This window comes from Pelodiscus sinensis, chromosome 8 (assembly GCF_049634645.1).
Source record: "Pelodiscus sinensis isolate JC-2024 chromosome 8, ASM4963464v1, whole genome shotgun sequence".
NCBI classification, from domain to species: Eukaryota; Metazoa; Chordata; order Testudines; family Trionychidae; genus Pelodiscus; species Pelodiscus sinensis.
In genome coordinates this window covers 154,196-176,039 of record NC_134718.1, presented here as the reverse complement: position 1 = coordinate 176,039, position 21,844 = coordinate 154,196, and the positions used below count along the sequence as shown (strand labels likewise).

General features: G+C 43.9%; 1 protein-coding gene and 1 long non-coding RNA gene across 8 annotated transcripts in view; one reads left to right on the top strand and one right to left on the bottom strand.

Annotated features, from left to right (window-relative positions):
• TCTN3 (tectonic family member 3) overlaps positions 1 to 21,571 on the top strand; it is an 85,435-nt gene extending 63,864 nt beyond the window's left edge. For 4 of the 7 annotated variants that reach the window (XM_075934430.1, XM_075934435.1, XM_075934434.1 and 1 more), the window contains 7 exons: positions 1,320 to 1,394; positions 1,496 to 1,612; positions 5,466 to 5,561; positions 7,200 to 7,297; positions 16,589 to 16,754; positions 18,164 to 18,301; positions 20,801 to 21,571. In XM_075934430.1, the coding sequence (XP_075790545.1) occupies positions 1,320 to 1,394; positions 1,496 to 1,612; positions 5,466 to 5,561; positions 7,200 to 7,297; positions 16,589 to 16,754; positions 18,164 to 18,301; positions 20,801 to 21,022 (912 nt within the window). In that variant the 3' untranslated portion in view covers positions 21,023 to 21,571. The other 3 variants (XM_075934431.1, XM_075934433.1, XM_075934432.1) reach the window with 3 other exon arrangements.
• On the bottom strand, positions 10,327 to 11,805 carry LOC142830331 (uncharacterized). Its single transcript, XR_012905503.1, has 3 exons — positions 11,647 to 11,805; positions 11,118 to 11,272; positions 10,327 to 11,069 (listed from the first exon to the last, which is right to left on the bottom strand). It is a non-coding gene; the product is annotated as an uncharacterized LOC142830331 (long non-coding RNA).
• Positions 21,572 to 21,844: the final 273 nt, after the last annotated feature.

Here is a 21,844-nt window from a genome sequence, read left to right as displayed (position 1 = left end):
CTGTGAGCCATTTAAATAGTATCTTGCTGTCTGGGCCAGTGCTTGGAAATTCAGCAGCACGGGCAGCAAGATATAACTAGAAAGTGGCCAGATACAGTCTGTGGTCTGTATGAAAGTGTTAGGTGGGCTGGATGCCCCTGGACCGCATCTTGCCCAGCCCTGGTGTATTAGTTCAGGGCAGAGGGTTGAGGTACAGCAGGTTTCAGGAGACTGGGGCTATGTCTACACTACAGAGGAGCATCCACACCTCAAGCATGTTTTTGCGCAAAATCATTGAAAGAACAGAGGGGTTTTGCGCAGTTGGTATTCTTCTTTCTACAAGGAAGAAGCCTTTTTGTGAAAGAGTTCGTGGACGGGGAACAGGGGCTTTTGCACAAGAAATGGCCTCCAGGAAAAAAAAACAAGTGCCCTGGTGGCCACGTCATCCAAGGTAATGGGAACTCTATAGGTCCTGTCTGATGGCCCCTCTTAAAGCTGCAGGCACCCTGGACAAGCCTTGTGGCAGGAAGCCAGCCTGAGAGCAGTACCCTTATCGTGCAGCTCTCTCTTCCACTGCCATTGCCACCCATGGCGGAGCCACAAGCCCCTTGATACTCCCCTGGCCCTTCCAGGGAGCAGCCTCAGGGGTCCTAGGACCCCCCAGGGGGACCAAAAGGTGTGCCCTGACCTGGTCAGGACCGGAGATTGAGGCCCTCCTCAAACTGTGGGGCAAGGTACCCGAGCCAAAAGGCGGAATGCCAAGATCTACTCTCGGATGGCCACATCCCTGGCAGAGTGAAGACACCTTGCTCGGACCATGGAGCAGTTCCGGAGCAAGGTAAAAGAGTTCCATCGGGGTATGTCAGGGCCACCAAGCACAGCGTGAACTCGGGCAGGACCCCACATCTGCCCCTACTATGCCAAGCTCCACCACATCCTGGGGGGGTGCGGAAATGTCTTCCCCACCCATTCTGGTGGATTCCAGGGTTGAGACCCCCGTCATAGTCCAGATGGAGGTCATCCCAGAGGAGGAGCAGGAGGACTAGGGTCAGTCCCAGCCAGAGGAGGAGAAGCGAGAGCAGGAGACAAGGACCATGACCCTGTCCCTCGAGCCAGTCACCGACAGCCAGGACGTCTCCCAGGCCTCCTCGACTCCTTGACTGTGCATGTCAATGAATGCCCCTTTGAAGAATTTCTGGACTGGGTACATGGTAATTGAGATATGCGGCCCCCATTTGTAAGAGCCTCTACTTACAGTAAGCAACCTCACATCAGGGTTGGATGGGCACACTCAATTTTAATGGATTAACTGATTTTTAAATTTTCTTTGCTGCCTTCAGGTGAGCATCGCCCCTGTCACACAGCCTGGAGCACCCCAGATGGATGGCAACACCTGTCACAGTGTTGTTCATGAGGTACTTAAACCATCCTTCCACCATCATTAAAGCATTCATGGTTGGAATAAGGCCCCGGATCCTTTTCCTTTCTCTGACTCTCCTCTGCTTTGGACTTGTAGGTGATCTATGAGATAGAGTTCAATGGCACCCATGGAATCCAGAGTGTCTCTGTCCAGTTTAAAGTGACCAATGTCTCTGGGAGCTCTCTGCAGCAGCGGTTCACACTGCACTTCTGGGTGAGTGTCCTGGGATCACATGGATCATTTCAAGATCTGAGCTTAGTGCTCTGACTTCATTTAAGTCTTTGAGTGAGGAGATTTGGTCAGTGGCATGAGAGGAACAGGGTCAGCTTCTCAGTCATATATCAGTCCTGTGTGGCATTATAGTCAGTGGTTTTGTCTCAGGTAAGAGGCCTTCAAAGAGTGCAAATTGTCTTCTGCAGACTTGGTGTCCTGCTCTAGCATGGTCCCTGGGGGAGGAAAGGGGAGATCAAGGTAAATGTTTTTGAGCCATGCATGTGATGTAAAGCGAGGTTAGGAAGCAATGTTTTATCTCACTTGTGCTGAGCTGAGCTGCTGGTGTTAGGAATTGTCCTGAAGGGTCTTTTCCCAACCCCTTGTATTGTAAGGCTAGAGGACAAAGCTGGGAAATATTAAATCTGTCTGTGAGTTAGTACTGGCGAGGGCCACTCTCATGCCAAGTGGCTGCAGTGTAACATGAGGTGTAGTGAGGTCATTTGATTCTGAACACTAGAAGCTTATTGAAGTAGTCCCCAAACCCTTTCCCAGTGAGGACAATGTGATAAGTGTGTGTTGAATTTGGGGCTGGGCTCAGTAACTCAAAACTTCAGGGCTGTGGAAGGGCAAAGGTGAGTTCTTCTTTTTAGTAGCCTCTGCATATTCCAATCATAAAGAGTGCTTTGATCAAAGCAGCCTGAACAGTATAATTCGACTAGTGCTTGTCTACTCCCCCCAAACTTCAGACTTCTTAGGGCAAGGGTTTAAATGGCACATGGTACTTCTTTGCCTCAGTGACTTCAGCTTTGACCAGCTGGATAGTTACCTTGTTGCTGTAGGATCCCTTTAGATCCTTAGTAGATAGGCAGATGTTTAGATTAGGTGGAACATAAGTTCACAGGGTTATATAAAGGATAACACAATGGCTCAGAAGGCTAAGAAGCCTGGATTCAAAAGATGCATCTGGTGCCCAGTAGTATTCCCAGCACTGAGCGCATATCCCAGATGCCTGATATGTTTGGCAGAAGAGCATTCTCCCTCTGAATGTCCACACTTCCTATCATTTACCACAAGGGCAAAGAGAGACAAAACTGGCTCCAGGAAGTACTGACACTGGCAGATACCTAATTCAAGCAGATACCTGATTCAGCCCCATCTCTGCCTCCTGCCAGGTCTGCAAGAATGAAGTGAAATTCAGCTTCTCACCCAGGGTTGCTATCCAAGGGAGTTCAGGATCTGAAAAATTGGTCAGGATCAGTGACAGACTGTTTCCAGAGCTGTCCCATTTCAGAGAGACTCAGCTACAGTACCAAGGAAAATTTTGCAGCCCTCATCAGTGTCACCCTTATTACAAAGAGCCAGCCTTAGAGAGAAGGACATACCAGGCCAGACTCTTATTATGGAGCCAGGCTCTGATTCAAGCTGTCAAAGAAGAGCTAGGAGCCATTTGTCTATGAATCTTACAAGATTGGATCTGAAGGAGCCAGTCATGAGGATGAGAGTTAATGAGCCAGTTAAGAGAATTGAGGAGGGTTTGTTAACTAGCACAGATTTACATAATATTACTGTTGAAGAAGTAAAGAGACAAAGATCTTGAGGCAATATCTTTTTTTGGACCAGCTTCTGTTGGTGAGAGACACAAGCTTTTGAGCTATCCAGAGCCTTTCCTCGGGTTTGGAAAAGGTACTCAAAGTTGAATATAAAATTGAATGGCTAGTTTAACGTAAGTAGTTAGTGTGTTTTCTAAGGGACCATCATCATCATCGTCCTTCATGCCCACTGACATATAGGGCAGCAACAAAGGTCCTCCACTTCTGTCTCTGGCCAGCCTCTCCATAATACCCCAAGTGTAATTCATGCTCTTCATTTCTACTTCAGCGGTCCGGCACCGTGTTGTCTTGAGTTGTCCTTGCTTCCGCTTCCCTTCAGGGGTCCAGTGCACCACAATCTTTGTGATGGAGCTTCCATCTTTCCTGAGCACGTGCCCAGTCCATCTCCAGTGTCTTTTCATAATGATGGTAACCATGTCATCTTGTTTACATCGCGGAAGCAGGTCCTGATTTGAAATTATTCTTGGCCAAAAAATACAGAGAATCCTCCAAAGATTTCTGGTGTGAAAAGTTGACAATTTATTGAGGTCATACTCTGTCATCCGCCAGCATTCTGATCCATATAATAGTGTTGATAAAATACAGTTCTGGTAAAACTTCAGTTTGGTATGGATGTTGTATTGTGATGGCTTCCATACAGCATTCAGACTCATGAAGAAATTTCTGCCTTTACTGAGTCTGCTCTGGATATCACTTCTGATGCCTCTGTGTTGCCTGATAATACTACCCAAGTATGTAAAGCTCTCTGTGGGTATGTCTACACTAGTCCCCTAGTTCGAACTAGGGAGGCTAATGTAGGCATTCGAAGTTGCAAACGAAGCCCGCGATTTAAATATCCCGGGCTTTATTTGCATCTTCCCGTCCGGGCGCCATTTTTAAATCTCCCTAGTCCGAACTAACTGTCAAATGTTAACTCGAACTAAGTCCTTAGTTTGAGTTTACTGTTTCACCTCATTCCATGAGGCCTAGACCCTGCAAGCAGCCACACCATTCAGCTTCCAGGTCCAGCAAGAAGGTAAGTGCTGCTGCATGACTCTGGGAAGGAGATGGGTGGGCTTAGAATGTTTTGTGCCCAGCGGCGTAGGCGCACACCTTAGAGGGAACACTGCTCTGCATAGTCATACTCCCTACCTTTCTTTCCCCACTGCTTCAGAGCCCTACTTACCAAAGGTCTTATGGTCATGGGGGAAGAACTGAGGCAGTGGGAGAGACCCTTTACAATTCTTTTCCTGGAATGTCTGGAGCTTAGAAAGGGGAGTGGGGCAAGGGACGTGTGTGGCTGCTCCAGTGGCTACTGCTAGTAGAATTTTACATTAAGGCTGCACAATTTGGAGTATTCTAATGAGTTGAATATGTAGCACCCATTTCAAAGAAACTGGGTTATAGATAAGTAACTTTGTTTCTGTAGAACCACCTAACCCGCTATGGAGACAGTGTAACATGGATCATAAATATGACCATAAAATCCATGAGGCCATAGTACCCTTTGTTGCAGACAAATCTTAGGTTGTGGGAGGCTGATGTTTTAAGAACTATCTCTAGGGCAGCACTACTCAACATGTGGCCCGGCATGTGGCCCGTGGTGCGGTTTGGATTTACACGGACTCAACACGCAGCTCGTGCGTGGGATCCTTTGAACATGGCCACCACTTGGAACATGCTCCACAACAGCGAGGCATCTCCCAGGCAGGGTGAGCATTTGAAAGATGCAAGCAGGCAGGCTGGCTGGAATAGACGAGAACAGGGTGTCAGTGTTTCTAGCCCCCAGGGAGGAGATGCCAGGAGTGCCAGGGCATTGTCTGAAAGAAGCTATTTGCATATATATGCAACCACACTTAAGTTGCGGCCCTCGGCATGTGCTGTGAGTATCATTGTGGCCCCCGGGGCTTCCAAAGTTGAGTAGCCCTGTTCTAGGGCATGGGTACTCAAGTTTCAGGGCAGGCTGCAGTTTGGCTTGCCAACTGCCGTGTTGTAGAGGTACTGGGTAAGTATGGAAGAGGATTCTGAGACAGACCAAGGTTTTATTTTTAATGAGATTTTTAATAGGGTGATTTTTAAAAAAGCTTTAGTTACACTGAGGGTGCGTTTTTTGAGCCCTGCCATAAGTAGGCTTGACTTCCTTGTCTGAAAATGAGTTTTCCTGCTTATCCCATGACTGAATTTGATCAGCTATGTCTGATCAACCTGGTGTGACTTCTGTTTGTAACATTTTCTTTCCTTCTCTTCTGCTTGCTTCTCTGCAGAGTGGGACTTCTTTGTACACCTTACCAAGAAGTGGAAACCCTGGCTATATCATTGGGGCACCACTCTTATCTCTAAACAGTGGTGCCAGGCAGCATGTATCCTTTCTGGTGTTAGACTGTATCTGTCTCCATCATCTTATAGTGTGGCTATACTATTAACTGGGGAAGCATCATATGAATCTCATGTTGCAACCTTTGTCTATCAGAACCTTGTCATTGCGAATAGTAGGGAAACACCATCCTTAAGCTCATCCATAAGGCTATCAGCCTCTCCCTGATCAACTCCCTCCTAAAGACCCACATGTACCATGATTCCTTCAAGAAATTAAGAGGCTTATTATAGCAATGTTTTGAGTAGTAAGGAATATCTATGTAGTTAGCACAGTGCCTGTTTGGTTTTTTGGGTATCTGCCAAGAGAAAGCCTTGTTCCACATGGCTTTCCTATATCCTGTGTCCATTTCTCTGTATGTTTCTTCAGAGCAAGGACCATGTTTGAGAAGCTTTGAAAAGAAAATTGTGGGCATTACTGGAAACAAATAATTGATAATAATATTGAAGGTGTCTTGACCATGACTGGATTAGAAGCCTGTCAGAATTAAGGAGACTTTTGGGTGTAACTTTGTTGAGGGTGTCATTGGCATGTTTGGGTGGGTATTTCTTTGGTTGGAGGCTAAGTTGGTTGTGGTGGATTAAGTACATATACTACAATAACTGGCACTGTTGGTAGGAGATTACTACTACTAACATAAGAACATAAGACTGGCCATACTGGGTCAGACCAAAGGTCCATCCAGCCCAGTACCCTGTCTGCCGACAGTGGCCAATGCCAGGTGTCCCAGAGGTAGTGAATTGAATGGGTAATGATCAAGCGATCTCTCTCCTGCCATCCATCTCCACCCTCTGACAGACAGAGGATAGGGACATCATTCCTTACCCATACTGGCTAATGGACTTAACCTCCATGAATTTATCTAGTTCTCTTTTATCTAGTCCTGTTATAGTCCTAGCCTTCACAACCTCCTCAGGCAAGGAGTTCCACAGATGGACTATGCGCTGTGTGAAGAAGAACTTCCTTTTATTTGTTTTAAACCTGCTGCCCATTAGTTTCATTTGGTGGCCCCTAGTTCTTATATTATGGGAACAAGTAAATAGCTTTTCCTTATTCACTTTCTCCACACCACTCATGATTTGATATACCTCTACCATATCCCCCCTTAGTCTTCTCTTTTCCAAGCTGAAAAGTCCCAGTCTCTTTAATCTCTCCTCATATGGGACCAGCTCCAAACCGCTAAGCATTTTAGTTGCCCTTCTCTGAACCTTTTCTAATGCCAGTATATCTTTTTTGAGATGAGGAGACCACATCTGTACACAGTATTAAAGATGTGGGCATACCATGGATTTATATAAGGGCAATACAATATTCTCCGTCTTATTCTCTATCCCTTTTTTAATGATTCCTAACATCCTGTTTGCTTTTTTGACTGTTTTTTTTACTGTCTTCAAGAACTAGCCACGATGACTCCAAGATCTCTTTCCTGATTAGATGTAGCTAAATTAACCCCCATCATATTATATGTATAGTTGGGATTATTTTTTTCAATTTGCATTACTTTACATTTATCCACATTAAATCCACATAATGAAAGCTTGATATTGTTGAGGACTGGTTGGATAGCCCATGCTGTTTAACTTTCCTCTTATTTGGCTTCCTTACACATAGCTCCTTCCCTCAGGTGACTATCTTACAGAGCCAAGGTAATGGAATATGTTCACAGACTCTTAGGTACAAGGTACAGTTTGGAATGAATGTGAGGACAAGCTGCCATTTCAGGTAACAATTTTCATCATCCCTTCCTCCCCAATCCTTAGATAAGTTTGCAAGGTATGACTCTCCTGTCATTGCCATTCAGGTTTGCAGGGCTCAGGTTGTGCTGTGAAGCTCAGGTAGTATCTTCCTTGTAAATCCCCATATGGGGCTCAGGTAATCTCTCTCACACATGCTTGAAGGGCTTGAGGAATGCTGGCGACAAAGAACCTCAACAAGAGAGAGCCCTCCTAGAGCAACTAGAACACTATTAATTGTGGTGGTCTGTTGGGGAGGTTCTGAGGTGCCAGTTCTAGGCACGTGTTTCATAGAACAATACATGAATGAAGGGCTTGGATTTGAAGACTAGAATTATCATTACTCCTGAAAGGAATAAATTTTTATTATTTAATATCAATAAAGACCAATTTTGTACCTCTTACACACAAACTGATTACAAATATTTTCATTAATAATAATGGACATTTATAGAGAGGCAAAGTAAAAACAAAAGTGGTACTTAACAGTTTGATTTGAAGCTATTTACTTTATATGTTTTGATATGTGACTTTGACAATGTGTTTTAATAGTTATAAAGTTTGAAAATTTTGAATCTCAATATCTGAAGTCATTGTCCAACCAGAACCCCATAATTTTCTGCAAGTGTCCAAATTTAAATGGAGAAAATTGAGAAAAAAATGCTTGTAACTAAATGCTTGTAACTTCAGAGAGAATGACCAGATCAAGCCAAACATCAAGTGATCTGTCCTGTGTTCAATCCCAACATCTGGCATTCAGAGATTTAGGAATACCAAGAGCATGGGACTGCATCTCTGCCCATCTTGGATAATAGCCATTAATGGACCGATCCTCCATGATCTTATTTAATTCTTTTTTGAACCCAGTTATACTTCTGGCCTTTAGCACATCCTGTAACAACATGTTCCACAGACTGACTGTGCATTGTGTAAAGAAATACTTCTTTAAGTTTTAAACCTACTGCCTATTAATTTCATTGAGTGACACTGGTTCTTGTGTCATGTGAAGGTGTAACTCACACTTCCCTATTCACTTTGGCTATGTCTAGACTGCAGAGTTTTTCCGGGACACTGGAGGCATCCTGGAAAAGCTCTGCCACATCCAAGGAACGTGTCCGCTTTTCCGAAAAAAAGTCAGAAAAGCAGACACGTTTTTCAGCATCCTGTAATCTGCATTTTACGAGGAAGAAGGGATGTTCCAAAAGAGGGTTTTTTCTGAAATTTGGCCCCGTGTAGACAGGCCAAATTTCAGAAAAGCCTCTTTCGGAAGTAAATAAAAAAAAGATACACAATTTGCGTACCACAAATTGCGTTTCTTTTTCCGATATATCTTTGTAGTGTATACATAGCCTTTCTCCACATCATTCATGATTTGATAGTCCTCTTATCATATCTTCCCTCTTAGTCGTATCTTTTTCAAGCTTTTTAATTTGTCTTCATAAGGAAGGTGCTAAGTACCTTTTGTAATTTTTGATACCCTTCTCTGTATTTTTTCATTTCTAATGTATCTTTTTATGAGACAGGGTGACCAGAATTGCAGTATTCACAGTGTGATTGTACCATGGATTTAGATAGTGGCATTATGATATTTTTTCCCTTATTACGTAGTCCATTCCTAACAGGTCTTAGCATGCTATCCATGATGATTCCAAAATCTCTTTCTCTCTCTCTTTTCTTCTTTTAGGCTGTGTCCAGACTCAGGGTTTTTTTCGAAAAAAGTAGCCTTTTTTCAAAAAAACTTCACCTGCGTCTAGACTGCAGCCGCATTCTTTCGAAATTAAATCGAAAGAACGCGGTTTTTCTTTCGACGGCGGTAAACCTCATTGCATGAGGAAGAACGCCTTTTTTCGAAAGTGCTCTTTCGAAAAAAGGCGTTCTTGAATGCCAACAGGGCTTTTTAGAAAGAGAGCATCCAGACTCACTCGCTGCTTTCTTTCGAAAAAGCGGCTTGCTTTTTCAAAAGTACTGCTTGCAGTCTAGATGCTCTTTTTCGAAAGAGGCTTTTTCGAAAGATACTTTTGAAAGAGGCTTTTTCGAAAGATACTTTCGAAAAAGCCTCTTTCGAAAGAGGCTTGCAGTCTAGACATAGCCTTAGTGTTAACATCTAATTCAGACCACATCATTTTGTATCTATAGTTTGGATTATTCTCCCAGTGTGCATTACTTTGCATTTATTAACACTGAATTTCATGTCATATTGTTGTCCAATTACCCAGTTTTGTGAGATCCCTTTTTAACTCTTTGCAGTTTGCTTTGGACTTCACTACCTTATGTAATTTTATATCATTGGCAAATTGGTCAGCTCACAGTTTACCCCTTTCTCCAGATCATTTATGAGTATTTTGAACAGCACTAGTCCCAGTACAAATTATTGGGAGATATCATTATATATCTGTCTCCATTCTGAAAACTGAGCATTTATTCTATCCCTTTGTTTCCTGTCTTTTAAGTTACTGATTGTCGAAGCAAACGCCTCACTCAGTTTACGCGGCTAAACAGACAGTTTTATTGGCCAATAAAAGCAAAGTGAGCCAAACGTGGTCCCAGCAAAGTCGGGCCCAGTAAGGCTGGCTAATACAATCAATCCTAGTATTTTATACCCTTAACCAAACAAGTCTGATGTCAGGGCAAGAAATCAAAGCGAACTTCAAAGAGGAATTATTATCAGCAGAGAAAGAAACAGGTTTAGAGGGAGTTTGAGCTTCAGCTCAAAAATAGTTCAACAACACATTCCAACAGCGCATCCCTCTGGTCTCTCCCCACCTCGGTGAAGGCCAGTTCACTCCCGCGTGCAGACACAAGAAACTGAAATGGCTTTTGTTATACAGAATGGCTTCTAGCTAAATATGAAATGGTATCTACAACTCCCCCCTTTTAGCCTTTTAAAGGCTAACTTTGAAGCCATTTCATGCTTTTATTTTCATCAAAGCTTTTATATACATTTCTTGTTCTTTTCTTGCTCATCATATTTTAACATAATTACTTCTACATTCCCTTTAGTAAGGGTCTGTCCCTTGTTTTCTAGAATACAAGAAATACAGCATTTGATTAGCAAGAAACAAAAATAGGCACAAAAGAATATAGCTAATACTAAAACAATACCTTGCAAAATCCAAGTTCCCACATGTCTAAACCAGCCTCTCAACCAACCTCAGAGGGTCCAGCTTTTCTCTTGTCTTAGGCTTTCCACAGTTTTTTCAATCTCTGAGACATCTTCTTGTACTTCTTTGCTGGTGTCAGAAATATACCCACAGCATTCTCTTCTTACTAAGGCACAAACCCCGCCCTTACTAGCTAGGACATAGTCTAGGGCTATTTGGTTTTGGCTTTTTCTTACCCTGGCTCTTGAACCATTACATGTCCAGCAGTACTCTCCAACTGGGGTCAAGGCTAGGCAGATATACCCGGGGTTAGTAAACTTTTTATCCTGCTAAGTATCATTTGGCTTTGTTCACTAAACAGTGTGCCATTCATTTGAGTGTTGTTTAGTGGGACTGGAATCATTGGGATACCTCTTTCTGAATGTACAGGACTGTGAGCACATATCCAGCAACCTGACAAGATTAAGCATAAGCTTAACATGAATTGTTTGTCCAGCCTCATGCTGGCTGATCTTCAGGACTTCGTAGATTGCTTCACCTATTGCTGGCAGGTCTTTCTGGGCCGCAGCTGGTACCTTGGCCTCGGCCTCTTAGGATCGTCTGCTTCTGGGCCTGGATTGCCGGTACCAAGCCTGCGCTGATCTTCGTCTACTTCTGGACCTGGGTTTCTGGTACCAGGTCTGCGGTGATCCCCGTCTGCTTCTGGACCTGGGTCTCCGGTACCAGGTCTGCGGTGCTCTTTGTTGGGGCCAACTTCTGGGTTCCAGGGCAGTCTTCCACTGGTGAACTTTCACGCAAACCCAGTCTCCTGGTTGTAGTTTATGGCATGGCTCAGTCGGGGCCTCCTGGAAGGCGTCCTTAACCTGTGAATGATAAGACTGTACACACCTTATAAGTTCCTGACAATATTTGACTATGCTTCTTTTAACAAGTGTGGCATCAGCCAGGTCAATTTCTGGGCTGCTTAACAGTCTCATAGGTCGGCCACATGCAATCTCATGTGGACTGAGTCCAGTTTTCTGATTAGGAGTGGCTCTCATGCTCATTAGGGCAATCGGGAGTGCTACTATCTATGTTAAGCCAGAGTTCTCGCATATTTTAGCAAGTTTGTTCTTTAAAATCTCGTTACGTCTCTCTACTGCTCCTGCGCTTTCTGGGTGTCGCGGGCAGTGCAGTGCTTCTCTGATAGAGTAGTACTTTGCTAGTTTTGGAACAATTTGTCCAGTAAAGTGGGTACCTCTATCGCCGGAGATCACCAGGGGTATTCCTCATGATGGGATGTAATGATTTAGAAGTTTCTTTGCCACTGTGATGGCATCAGCTTTCCTGCAGGAATAAGCTTCTACTCATCTCAAAAACAGGCAAACAATAACCAGCACATTATTCAAAAGATTGACAGTTAAGCAATTGAATAAAGTCTATTTGTAAATTCAGAAATGGTCTTAAATGCAGAGGTCTGGTTGCCGGAACTGTCTTTACAGGTTTACCTATGTTGTGGGCTTGGCAGACAGGGCAAGCCAGACAGTGATCTTTGGCTGCTTGGGAGAATTTGGGAGCAAACCAATTTTGTTTTAAGGATTGCTACCATCCCCCCTTTGCCAACATGCGACAATCTATGGAGCACGAAGGCAAGGTGAAGTAGCAAGACCACTGGGGCAACAATGTGGCCATCAGAGCTGCACCACAAGTGGTCTGGGTGCAAGGTGCACCTTGCCAGTTTCCACTCCTGCTTTTCCGATTCTGGGGCTTGGTCTTGCAGGAGGGCCAGTTCTGAAAGAGACGGCGTAGGAGCTGGCGATGGTAGGAGAGAAGGGAAAAACAGCAGGTAGAGGAGCAGATTTCACTACATTCTAGACAGTACAAACTGCATAGCCTGCTACTAAAATTCTGCTAGAATTATAAAAGCAAAAAACCATCTATGTAAAGCACAAAGTTAAGATTATTCAAGGGACTTAAATTATTCTTTCATTAAAACAACAATATTGTACACACAACAATGTTAGAAATACATATATCAAAATTAAGACACACACAAGACAAATCTGGACAGAACACAGAACACAAACTTATTATGTCATGACACAGAACCATGGGGGTTTTTTTCAGTTAATTTTCAGATGATATTAGCGCTTCTTGATGATCTGAAAGACAAAGAAAACATTTCTACCCACATTGGGGTGGTGCATTATATTTTAGAACACTTTTTCTTTACAGATTTTTGCTACTTTTTGATCAGCCTGCTGTTACCCAATGGTATGCTTTTATTTTGAACACTAGCTTCAGAGGGTTTGAGTATATTACTTCATTGTTTAATTATTAAGTTAAAGGGGCCATGCCTCAGTTTCTCTCTTGTACTGCAGACCAGGCTTTTTTTTTTTTTTTTTTTAACTGCTACAGAAACTCTTAGAACAAGGTGCTTGCTAGTTACTATTCCAGCAAGCAAAAAGGTTTTCTTTTCCTGAAAAGAATCACATGTAATGTTACAGACTTACTTATGGGGGACAGTGCTCCCCCCCTTCCAGAACAGCCAGGCAGTTTGCAGACACACACAACCTTGGATTTGAAAGCAAGCCAAAGGTGCTATCAGCTCAGCCTTGAACAGAAACACTGTGAAGTTTCTGGGCTTGGATTTTTTTTTTAAACAATAATTAGGTTCCTTGGAAGACACATTTAACCTTTAGGGTGCAGGTTTTACAAACTTACAATGTATAGATTCTATTCTTTTATGCGGTTAACCAATTAAGCTTCAGTAGAATTCTTTATTTTCTCTTTAATAGATTTAACAAAGTGTCTGTAGCCAAATGTTTAACTTGACTGTTTCATTGCTAAGATGATTAAAAGAGGCTGCAAGAAACAAGGAGTCATTTCTTAAAGCAGGTTTTTTTATTTTTTTTCCCTCCCCCTTAGGATTTGGAGGAACACTTTCCTTAAACTGTTAAACTTATTTTAAAGTTTGTGTTTTGCTTTGGATCGGGCAAGTTTGTTACAGGAGCCCGTGTTTTCAAAGGGAAGAGCTAATTCCTTTCAGTTATTTTTCAGGTTTCCTCTCTACCTGTGTATGCGTTATAAAGAGGGATAGAGGGGTGATGTTGTGCCAGATTTTCCCCCCAAGCTTGGTTGATATGGGTGTGCCAACTGAGAAATCTCTTTTCTTTTTTTTTTTCCACTTCTTGTGCATTATTTTGGCACAGAGGTGCTGCAGCAACTTTTAAGTTACCTATCTTACTGCAGGGCAGATTTTTGCCTTTCTGAGCTTCACTTTTATCCCTCAGGGCTTTAATTTTTCTTCTTTTCAAATTTGTTAAAAGCTTACAGGTCCTTGGACCATTATGCACATACATGCAGTACACAGGGGTGCCTTTCAGCAGAGTGGGGGGGTGTTTAGACTAATCCCCACTTAAACTAACTTTACACACTCCAAAGAAAGAGTCTGCCGGGTCTAGAGAGTCAGACCTTAGTAGCTCATGAAATAAGGGGAGTCGTCACTCCCTCACATATCCGCTGAGTCTCGAGGTTCAGCTGACCCCCCACCTCCTTGCGTTCAGGGCTCCCTCGTGGGAGAGCCCTGGTGCAGCTGGGATCAGCTCAAGTCTCAGACCTATGCAGCAGCATTCATTCTTCACTCATTACATTCATACTCATTTTCCATACAATTTATTTTTTTCCTTTTTCACATTTTTCCTACAGTTTCCACATTTAGATGCATCTTTATTTATTGTCCAGTTCCCATGGGTTTCTATTAAGTGACGCTGCCCTAAGACACCCGGCACTTAATATCAGATTTCATTAGGACTCTATACCAGAAGGCACTTATCATAAAGGCACTGGAATTCCTGTAGACTGACCTACCCCCATTTTCTGCGCGCGCTTAATTCTGTAAGGCACCGAACTAAAGTCCGCCTGCTTACACCATATTCTGCAAGTCACCGAATCAGGATCCGCCTGCTCGCTCTGCGAGTCACCGAATCAGGATCCGCCTGCTTGCTCTGCGAGTCACTGAATCAGGATCCGCCTGCTCGCTCTGCGAGTCACCGAATCAAGAATTCACCTGCTCGCATTGGTCCCCCCCCTTTTTGTTGCGAGGCACTGGATTCAAGGTCCACCTGGCTCGCAGGGGTTTCCGGCACCTGCCCCAGCCCGGCAGAACACCACGTCCTGGCGCCTGGAGACAGCCTGGCGGAATGGGGCACTATGGCCTGGGGTTAGCCTCAGAGGTCAGTACTACGCCCACAAATAACAGAGAGAGACAACAAAGCTTCCCCACAGTTCCGTGTGCCGAGAGAGAGTAATGGCACCACACCAGCTTTTAGCGTCCGAACACAGAGGGTCCAGCGCATGGCTGCCTCACTAGAGACACCGGTGTGCCCTTTTGGAACTGTGACACATAAGACAGGCCTAATAGACAAAGACAGACACAGACAGACAAAAATGTTAGCCGCTCCACAAAATTGAATTCCGTAGCTCCCCTTACCCTGATGGCTGGCTGTCACTCCAAATCCTAAGCCCTCAACAGGAGATTTCGTAACAGGTATCTCCTTACCTTTTATTGAGCGCTCTGAGAGGTTTGGAAGTGGAGTGCCGGTCCATCCATACGGGCAAGTGGCGCGTTAGGAATCTCGGTGGAACCTCCAAATTGTCGAAGCAAACGCCTCACTCAGTTTACGCGGCTAAACAGACAGTTTTATTGGCCAGTAAAAGCAAAGTGAGCCAAACGTGGTCCCAGCAAAGTCGGGCCCAGTAAGGCTGGCTAATACAATCAATCCTAGTATTTTATACCCTTAACCAAACAAGTCTGACGTCAGGGCAAGAAATCAAAGCGAACTTCAAAGAGGAATTATTATCAGCAGAGAAAGAAACAGGTTTAGAGGGAGTTTGAGCTTCAGCTCAAAAATAGTTCAACAACACATTCCAACAGCGCATCCCTCTGGTCTCTCCCCACCTCGGTGAAGGCCAGTTCACTCCCGCGTGCAGACACAAGAAACTGAAATAGCTTTTGTTATACAGAATGGCTTCTAGCTAAATATGAAATGGTATCTACATGATCCATGAGAGGACCTTTCTCCTTATCCCATGACAGCTTACTTTCCTTAAAAGCCTTTGTGATGGACCTTGTCAAAAGCTTTCTGCTTCTACTGGATCACTCTTACCCACATGCTTGTTGATCTCCTAAGATAATTCTAATAGATGAGTGAGGGATGCTTTACTGTACAAAAGCCATGTTGACTCTTCCCTAACATTTTATGTGTCTGATAATTCTGTTGTTTACTAATAGTTTCAATCACTATGCCTAGCACTGAATTTCAGCTCACTGACCTATAAGTGCCAGGATCACCTATGAAGACTTTTTAAGAAATTGGTGTCATGTTAGCTATCCTCTAGTCATCTGCTACAAATGTTGATTTAATGATAGGTTACATACCACACTTTGTAGTTCTGCAATTTCATATCTCAATTCCTTTAAAACTCTTTGGTGAATAAGTCTGGTACTAATGATTTATTATTGTTTAACTTGTCAGTTTGTTCTGAATCCTCTTCTGTTGACACCTCAATCTGGGACAGTCCCTCAGATTTCTCACCTAAAAAGAATGGCTCAAGTGTGAGAATCTCCCTTGCATCTTCTTAGTTGTAATTCACTTAGTTTCTCTGCAGTGACCTTGTCTTTTTGGAGTATTCCTTTAGCACTTTGATTGTCAAGTGACAGGATTCCTGCTCCTGGCTGGTGTATGTGTATGTGTATGTATATATGTGTGTATAAAAAGAAAGCCTGATTATAATTAAATACTATTGGAAGTTATAACCCAACTCCATGACTTACAGGGTCAATAATTCAATTCGTTCTCTTCCTGGTGATAGTAGAGAGATCCTTCTTCCCTAACAAACAAAAACCCCAAGGGTGACAGGAGATCTGAGGTACTCTGTCAATCTCCTCAACATGCAGCACATCTTTGTCAGTGATTTGTGCACTTTTCTTCTCCCTTCTACTTTTTTTGAAGACATGAGGTGAATCCATACAGAATTGAACACTAATATTTCCAAAATTATTTCATGCAGGCATTACCAAAGTAGTAGACACCTTGAAATGAAATCATTACTGCAGAAAAAATGCCCTATATTAAAAACTGGTTTCTTCTCTGCTCCAAAGGACTTAGACTACTAAAGATGTTCTGTCTCATTTCCAGCATACTACAAACAATGATGGATGGAAGCTGTAGCTACTTGCAGGAGAAGCTATATCAGGCCCTCGAAGGGGTGAGCAGCCCACAGGCTCTGGCCATAACTGGCAGTGCTCAGCCAACCCAGACGGATCAGTGGACCAGTATCCTTATGTGGAATTGCAGCATGCAGGTAATAAGAATGAAGAGCCAATTCTGAACCCTACTCTTTCTTCTCTGAGCTCGGCATCCAAGATGAATAGCTTTGAGGACTGTGAGAGGGGGAGAAAATCTCAGACCAAGCCCACAGTGTGGGGAAAGGTCAGCTGAAGGTACGGAGTTCCAACTATGTAAAAATGTAGCTGGAGTCAACGTACCTTAAGCCAAGCTTTGGTGCCTTTCTCACAGCAAGAGGCGATGGGAGAGGCTCCCATTGACCTCTCTTACTCTTCATGAGTACTGGCATCAACTGGGGCACCCTCACCATTCAATTTAGTGGGCTTTACTAGGCCAGGTCTACTTTACACCCAAAACATCAGTGTAAGGTCTGCAACTCAGTCTACATAAATAACATAAGCTGAGCTTGGTGCCGTCTCCACAGCGAGTGGTTGACTGGAGAAATGCTCCGGTCAACTTCCCTTACTCCTTGCAACAGCTCTTTACTAGACCTGCTAAATCGAACCCCGGAAGATTGATCCCCAGAGTATCGATCTTCCAGTAAGTGGAAACGTGACCCTCGACCCGCTAAATCTAATGTTGGAAGATCAACTGCCACAGTGTTGATCTTCCTGCAAAGGGAGACATGGCCAAAGTTTGTTGTTCTTTGTTAGTACTGGAGTCAAAGAGGGCACATACAGACTATCTGTGTGTCAGGACTACTGACCCAGTTCAGGGGCCCTAATGCATACAAACAGATGTTGTTAGTCCATGCACATGCTATTCAGAGGCTCCTCTTTGAGTAGGTGTCATGGCTCAATTCCCCAACCTAACACGTCGAATGTAGAGATGGGGGCCAGCTAGCAGAATAAACTAAGAACCTGCCTCTGTACGTTCCCAGAAACAAACTTGTCTGGTCTCAGTCTCTCTGAGATCCAAAAGGAAATGCTACCACCACCCAAGTGAGTTAAAAGAAAAATATAAAATAAACCCTTTTCCAGGGAAGAGATCACTTGGGAATCCCCTTCCTAAGGCAAAGCTCTCCCTGCTCCCCCCCCCCCCAACCTTTGTTTTGCTTGGAGTTGGTGAAAACAAATACAGGGAATCCACAGACAACAATGGGCTCTGCTCCTCCAGGATAATCAGGCACATAGGTGAAGCTGATTAACTATTAGAATAACGTAGAAGTAATAAGTAGTCCTGTGACACCTTAGACACTAGATTAGGTAGAAATATGGTCGGTTCTCCATTACTTGACATCATTAATAAAGACGGGATATCTTTCTAAAATATATGACCTAGTTCAACGAGAAAATTTTGCTTGATGCTAAAATTACTGGGTGAGGTTTTGTAACCTTTGTTATGCAGGAGGTCAGAATATATTATCTTAATGTCTCGTTTGCCTTAAAATCTATGAAAACGTATGAGTTCCCCTTTTCTTCTCAGGCTGCGAATTGTGCCTCCTGCTGTATGATTCCTGTGTCTTTGAAGATCCAGGTATTGTGGGCTAAGGTGGGCCTTCAGTCCAACCCACAAACTCAAGTGCTGGGAGCACGGTACTGGTATCAGTGTCAGTCTCTGAAGGTATAGCCTCATTATCATTCACCTCCACCCCCCAAAGCCATAACATAGGGCATATGGGTTATATAAAGTCTGAGGGATCTTTCGTATAATTCTGGTATTGATAGGTTGGAGTTCATTGGATCTTACCATTTGTCCGTGTAGCCTGACAATGGCACGTATGTAATATTTCCACAGAAGAAGGTAGACTAAATCTCCATAATGTAGGAAAGAGTGACAGCTCTGATTGGGCGATAGACTCTGCGATGAGGTCAGAAATGAGGTGCTCAGGGTCCAGGAGGGCGCTCTGGGTTGGAGCAGGGGTTGGAATGTGGGAAGGGGGAGGGCTCCAGTTGCGGGTATGGTTGGGGATAAGACAGTCGGGGTTCAGGAGAAGGATCCAAACTGGGTCTGAGGGATTCATAGTATAGAAGAGGAATCAAGGCTGGGGCAGGTGGCAGGTTCATGGACGGTGTGGGGCTCAGGGGTGCAGGCTGTGGACTGTGCTTACCTCCCCATGCAGCTCCTGAAAGTTGCAGCATGTCCCCCTTCTGGCTGGCTCCTGTGTGAAGGTGTGACGAGATGGCTCTGTTCACTGCTTCCCTCCCCCTGTCCACAGGTGCTGTCCCTGAAATTCCCATTGGCTGCAGTTCCCAGCCAATGGGAGCTGTGAGGGAAGTGCTTGGGGGTGGGAGCAGCACACAGAACCCTCTGCTGGCTCTTATGTATAGCAACGAGCCAGAAGAGGGACATACTGCTGCTTCCAGGAGCCACGCAAAGCAGGGCAAGTCCCAGATCCTGATCTGCAGCAGGAGCTTGAGGGCCAGATTAAAATGGCTGGTGGGCTAGATGTGGCCTGCAGGCTGTAATTTGCCCCTCTCTGTTTTACAACCTTCCTGTGCAATTTATTCTAGTGCTTAACTGTCCTGACAGGAAGTTATTCCTGATGTCCAATCTACACCTCTGTTGTTGGTTACGTGTTCTTTTCATTCCCTCTGGTACATCTGGCATTGGCCCCTGTCTGAAGACAGGATACTGAGTTAAATGGACCTTTGGTCTGGCCCTGTGTGTCCATTCTTATGTTTCCCAAGCTATGTCTACTCTACAGTGATCTATCGAAAAAAGGTATGCAAATTGCACTCCAGGATAGTTTTTTCGGAAGAGGCTTTTCCAAAATTTGGCCCGTGTACACTGGGCCAAATTTTGGAAAAGCCTCCTCATTCCAGAAAAGCCCTTCTTCCTCATTGGAGGAGGAAGAGGGTTAGGGTTAGGGATGCGGCGGAATTTTTTCGAGATACCTCCGGTATCCCAGAAAAACCCCGTAGTGTAGATACAGCCCCAGTGTGTTCTCAGAATTCCATCTGAGTGAACCCATCAGCTTACCTGTGTCCTTCCCAAATGTACATGAATCACTAGGAAAAAAGAAATTACACACACTATTTGTTTCCAGGTCTGTGCTCTATTATACCAAGGAGACTAAATCATTCCAGCTATCATCTTATATATTTCTTCCTATAACAGAGCATTCCAAAGGTCAACCTCTATAATCCCAAAGAATATTGAAACAGATCACATGTTGCATCCTCTTGCTATTAGATGGCTAGGGAATATCTCCCATTAAATATCAAGGCTAACTGCACTAGTATTCAAGTATTTTCTTCCACCTTTTTCAGACGTGTGCTACTACTAGACATCTGCAAAGTAGAGGTGTGGAGTAAACTACTGCCTTTTGTCGAGCACTGTGCCTTGGACTTAGCTGATCATATGACAGGTTTAAGAGAGAAGAAGAAGAATCTCTTTTTGACCAGTGCAGCTGGAATTCCTCATTCCTACTGTCCTGAAGGGATATTACTTGCCAGGCGCCTACAATGGGGCTCCACACTGATACACAGTAGAAGAAAATACAGTTATTTATTTACACTATAGTAATTGTGATTCTTCAAAAATGTTTGTCAGTGTGGATTTCATGACCTGCTCTTGGAATCCTTGATTACCAGGAGCTTCAAATTGTGAGAGAACGGAGAAAGGGTCATGGTTGCTTGGTTTTTGCACTCTCTCATGAACCTCAACAGACCCAGCAATTCCAAAAACATGTGGTTTTGCATGTATGAGGTGCATATGCGCCCTACAGTGGGAATCACACTGACAAAAATATCTAAGAAAACCACAGCTACTGTAGGCCAAGTAACTAATCTTCTCCTACACTTTTCTGTAAAGTGTCCCAGTTCTTCATTTTGAAGAGGGAAAGAAAAGGGACATACACACACATGGAAGTACTACATTTCTCCTCTCACGATAACTCTTCCCTGTGATATGCCTGACCACAATGTCAGAGTTCTCTTCACTTTGAAAATATGATAAATATGCAGAAGATGGTAGCAATAGCTGATGAAGACTGCTTGCTCTTTGGAGCCAGCCGGTCACTTTTGGCAGCCATTACTTCTGAAGAAACATCCCCTAGGTTGGAAGATGCATCTGTGGCTCTAGCCATGCTAAAGTGTTGATGTTTTCCTTTTCCTGCAGTCCCTCAGCATGACCATGGTGCCTTTGACAACCGTTGTTGCCTTCACTGACATGACAGAATGGCCAGAATCTCCACGTAGCCAGCCCAGCACATATTGGAAAGTCCCATTTGACTTCTTTTTTCCCTTCAAGGTAGCACTGAGTGGGGGGATAAGCTGTCAAGGAGACCTGGCTTGTGCTTTCCTGATGACTTTTATGCTTTTTAGCATTCTCAGTTTCTGAAGAGCATGAAGCCTGTTACTCTGATCCTCGTGGAACCATTTATACCCAGATAGTACCAGAAGACTCAGTGGTGCTCATGTTGGACAAGAGAGCAGAAAGAGCAGTCTCTGTGTAGAAAGAGGAAGGAAAGGGGTTTTATTCTGTCCCCTACAAGAAGGAAAAGTCCCTTCCAAGATGAGCGGTACAGAGGCAAGTACAACTCTCATTTCTAGTTTGCCTCCCCACTGGTGGGGAATCTGGAACTCACTTGTTCAGCTACCTATTCGAGAGAGCCAAATCTTTCCATGTGGAATTGTAATTCACACATTTTTAAATATGATGTAATTTATCCAATGATAGTTTCTGTATGAAACCATCATTGCTTAGTGACCGGCTTTAGAATGTATGTTTGTGTTAGGAAATCCGAATTAAGTAGTGAGCGGTACTATAATGACTTATCTACTATTCTCCTCTGGTCAGTTTCAAATAAACTGGCCCGGTACATCTGTGTCAATCTTTCTCTTATTTTTGTATTAGTTTCTTCAAATAAAATTGTCAATTAAACATTCACTAGTTTAAAAATGTGTTTTTTATTTGCAAGATGGGTGTAAAAGACCTAAGGAATTAAGGAATCCTTTGGGATTGCTGTCCTGGGAATTTTATGTTCTGGTGTCTTAACAGCTCTCCTTTCCAACCTCCCAGCTCCTCTCTAAGACCTATGGGCTCATGCCACACTCCTCTCCTGTGGTGGCATAGCACTCTTCCAAACTGGGACGTGCTAGTGCTCCAGGTCCATGCAGAGGTTGTACTGGCAATGACAGACATGGTGAATATTGGATGATG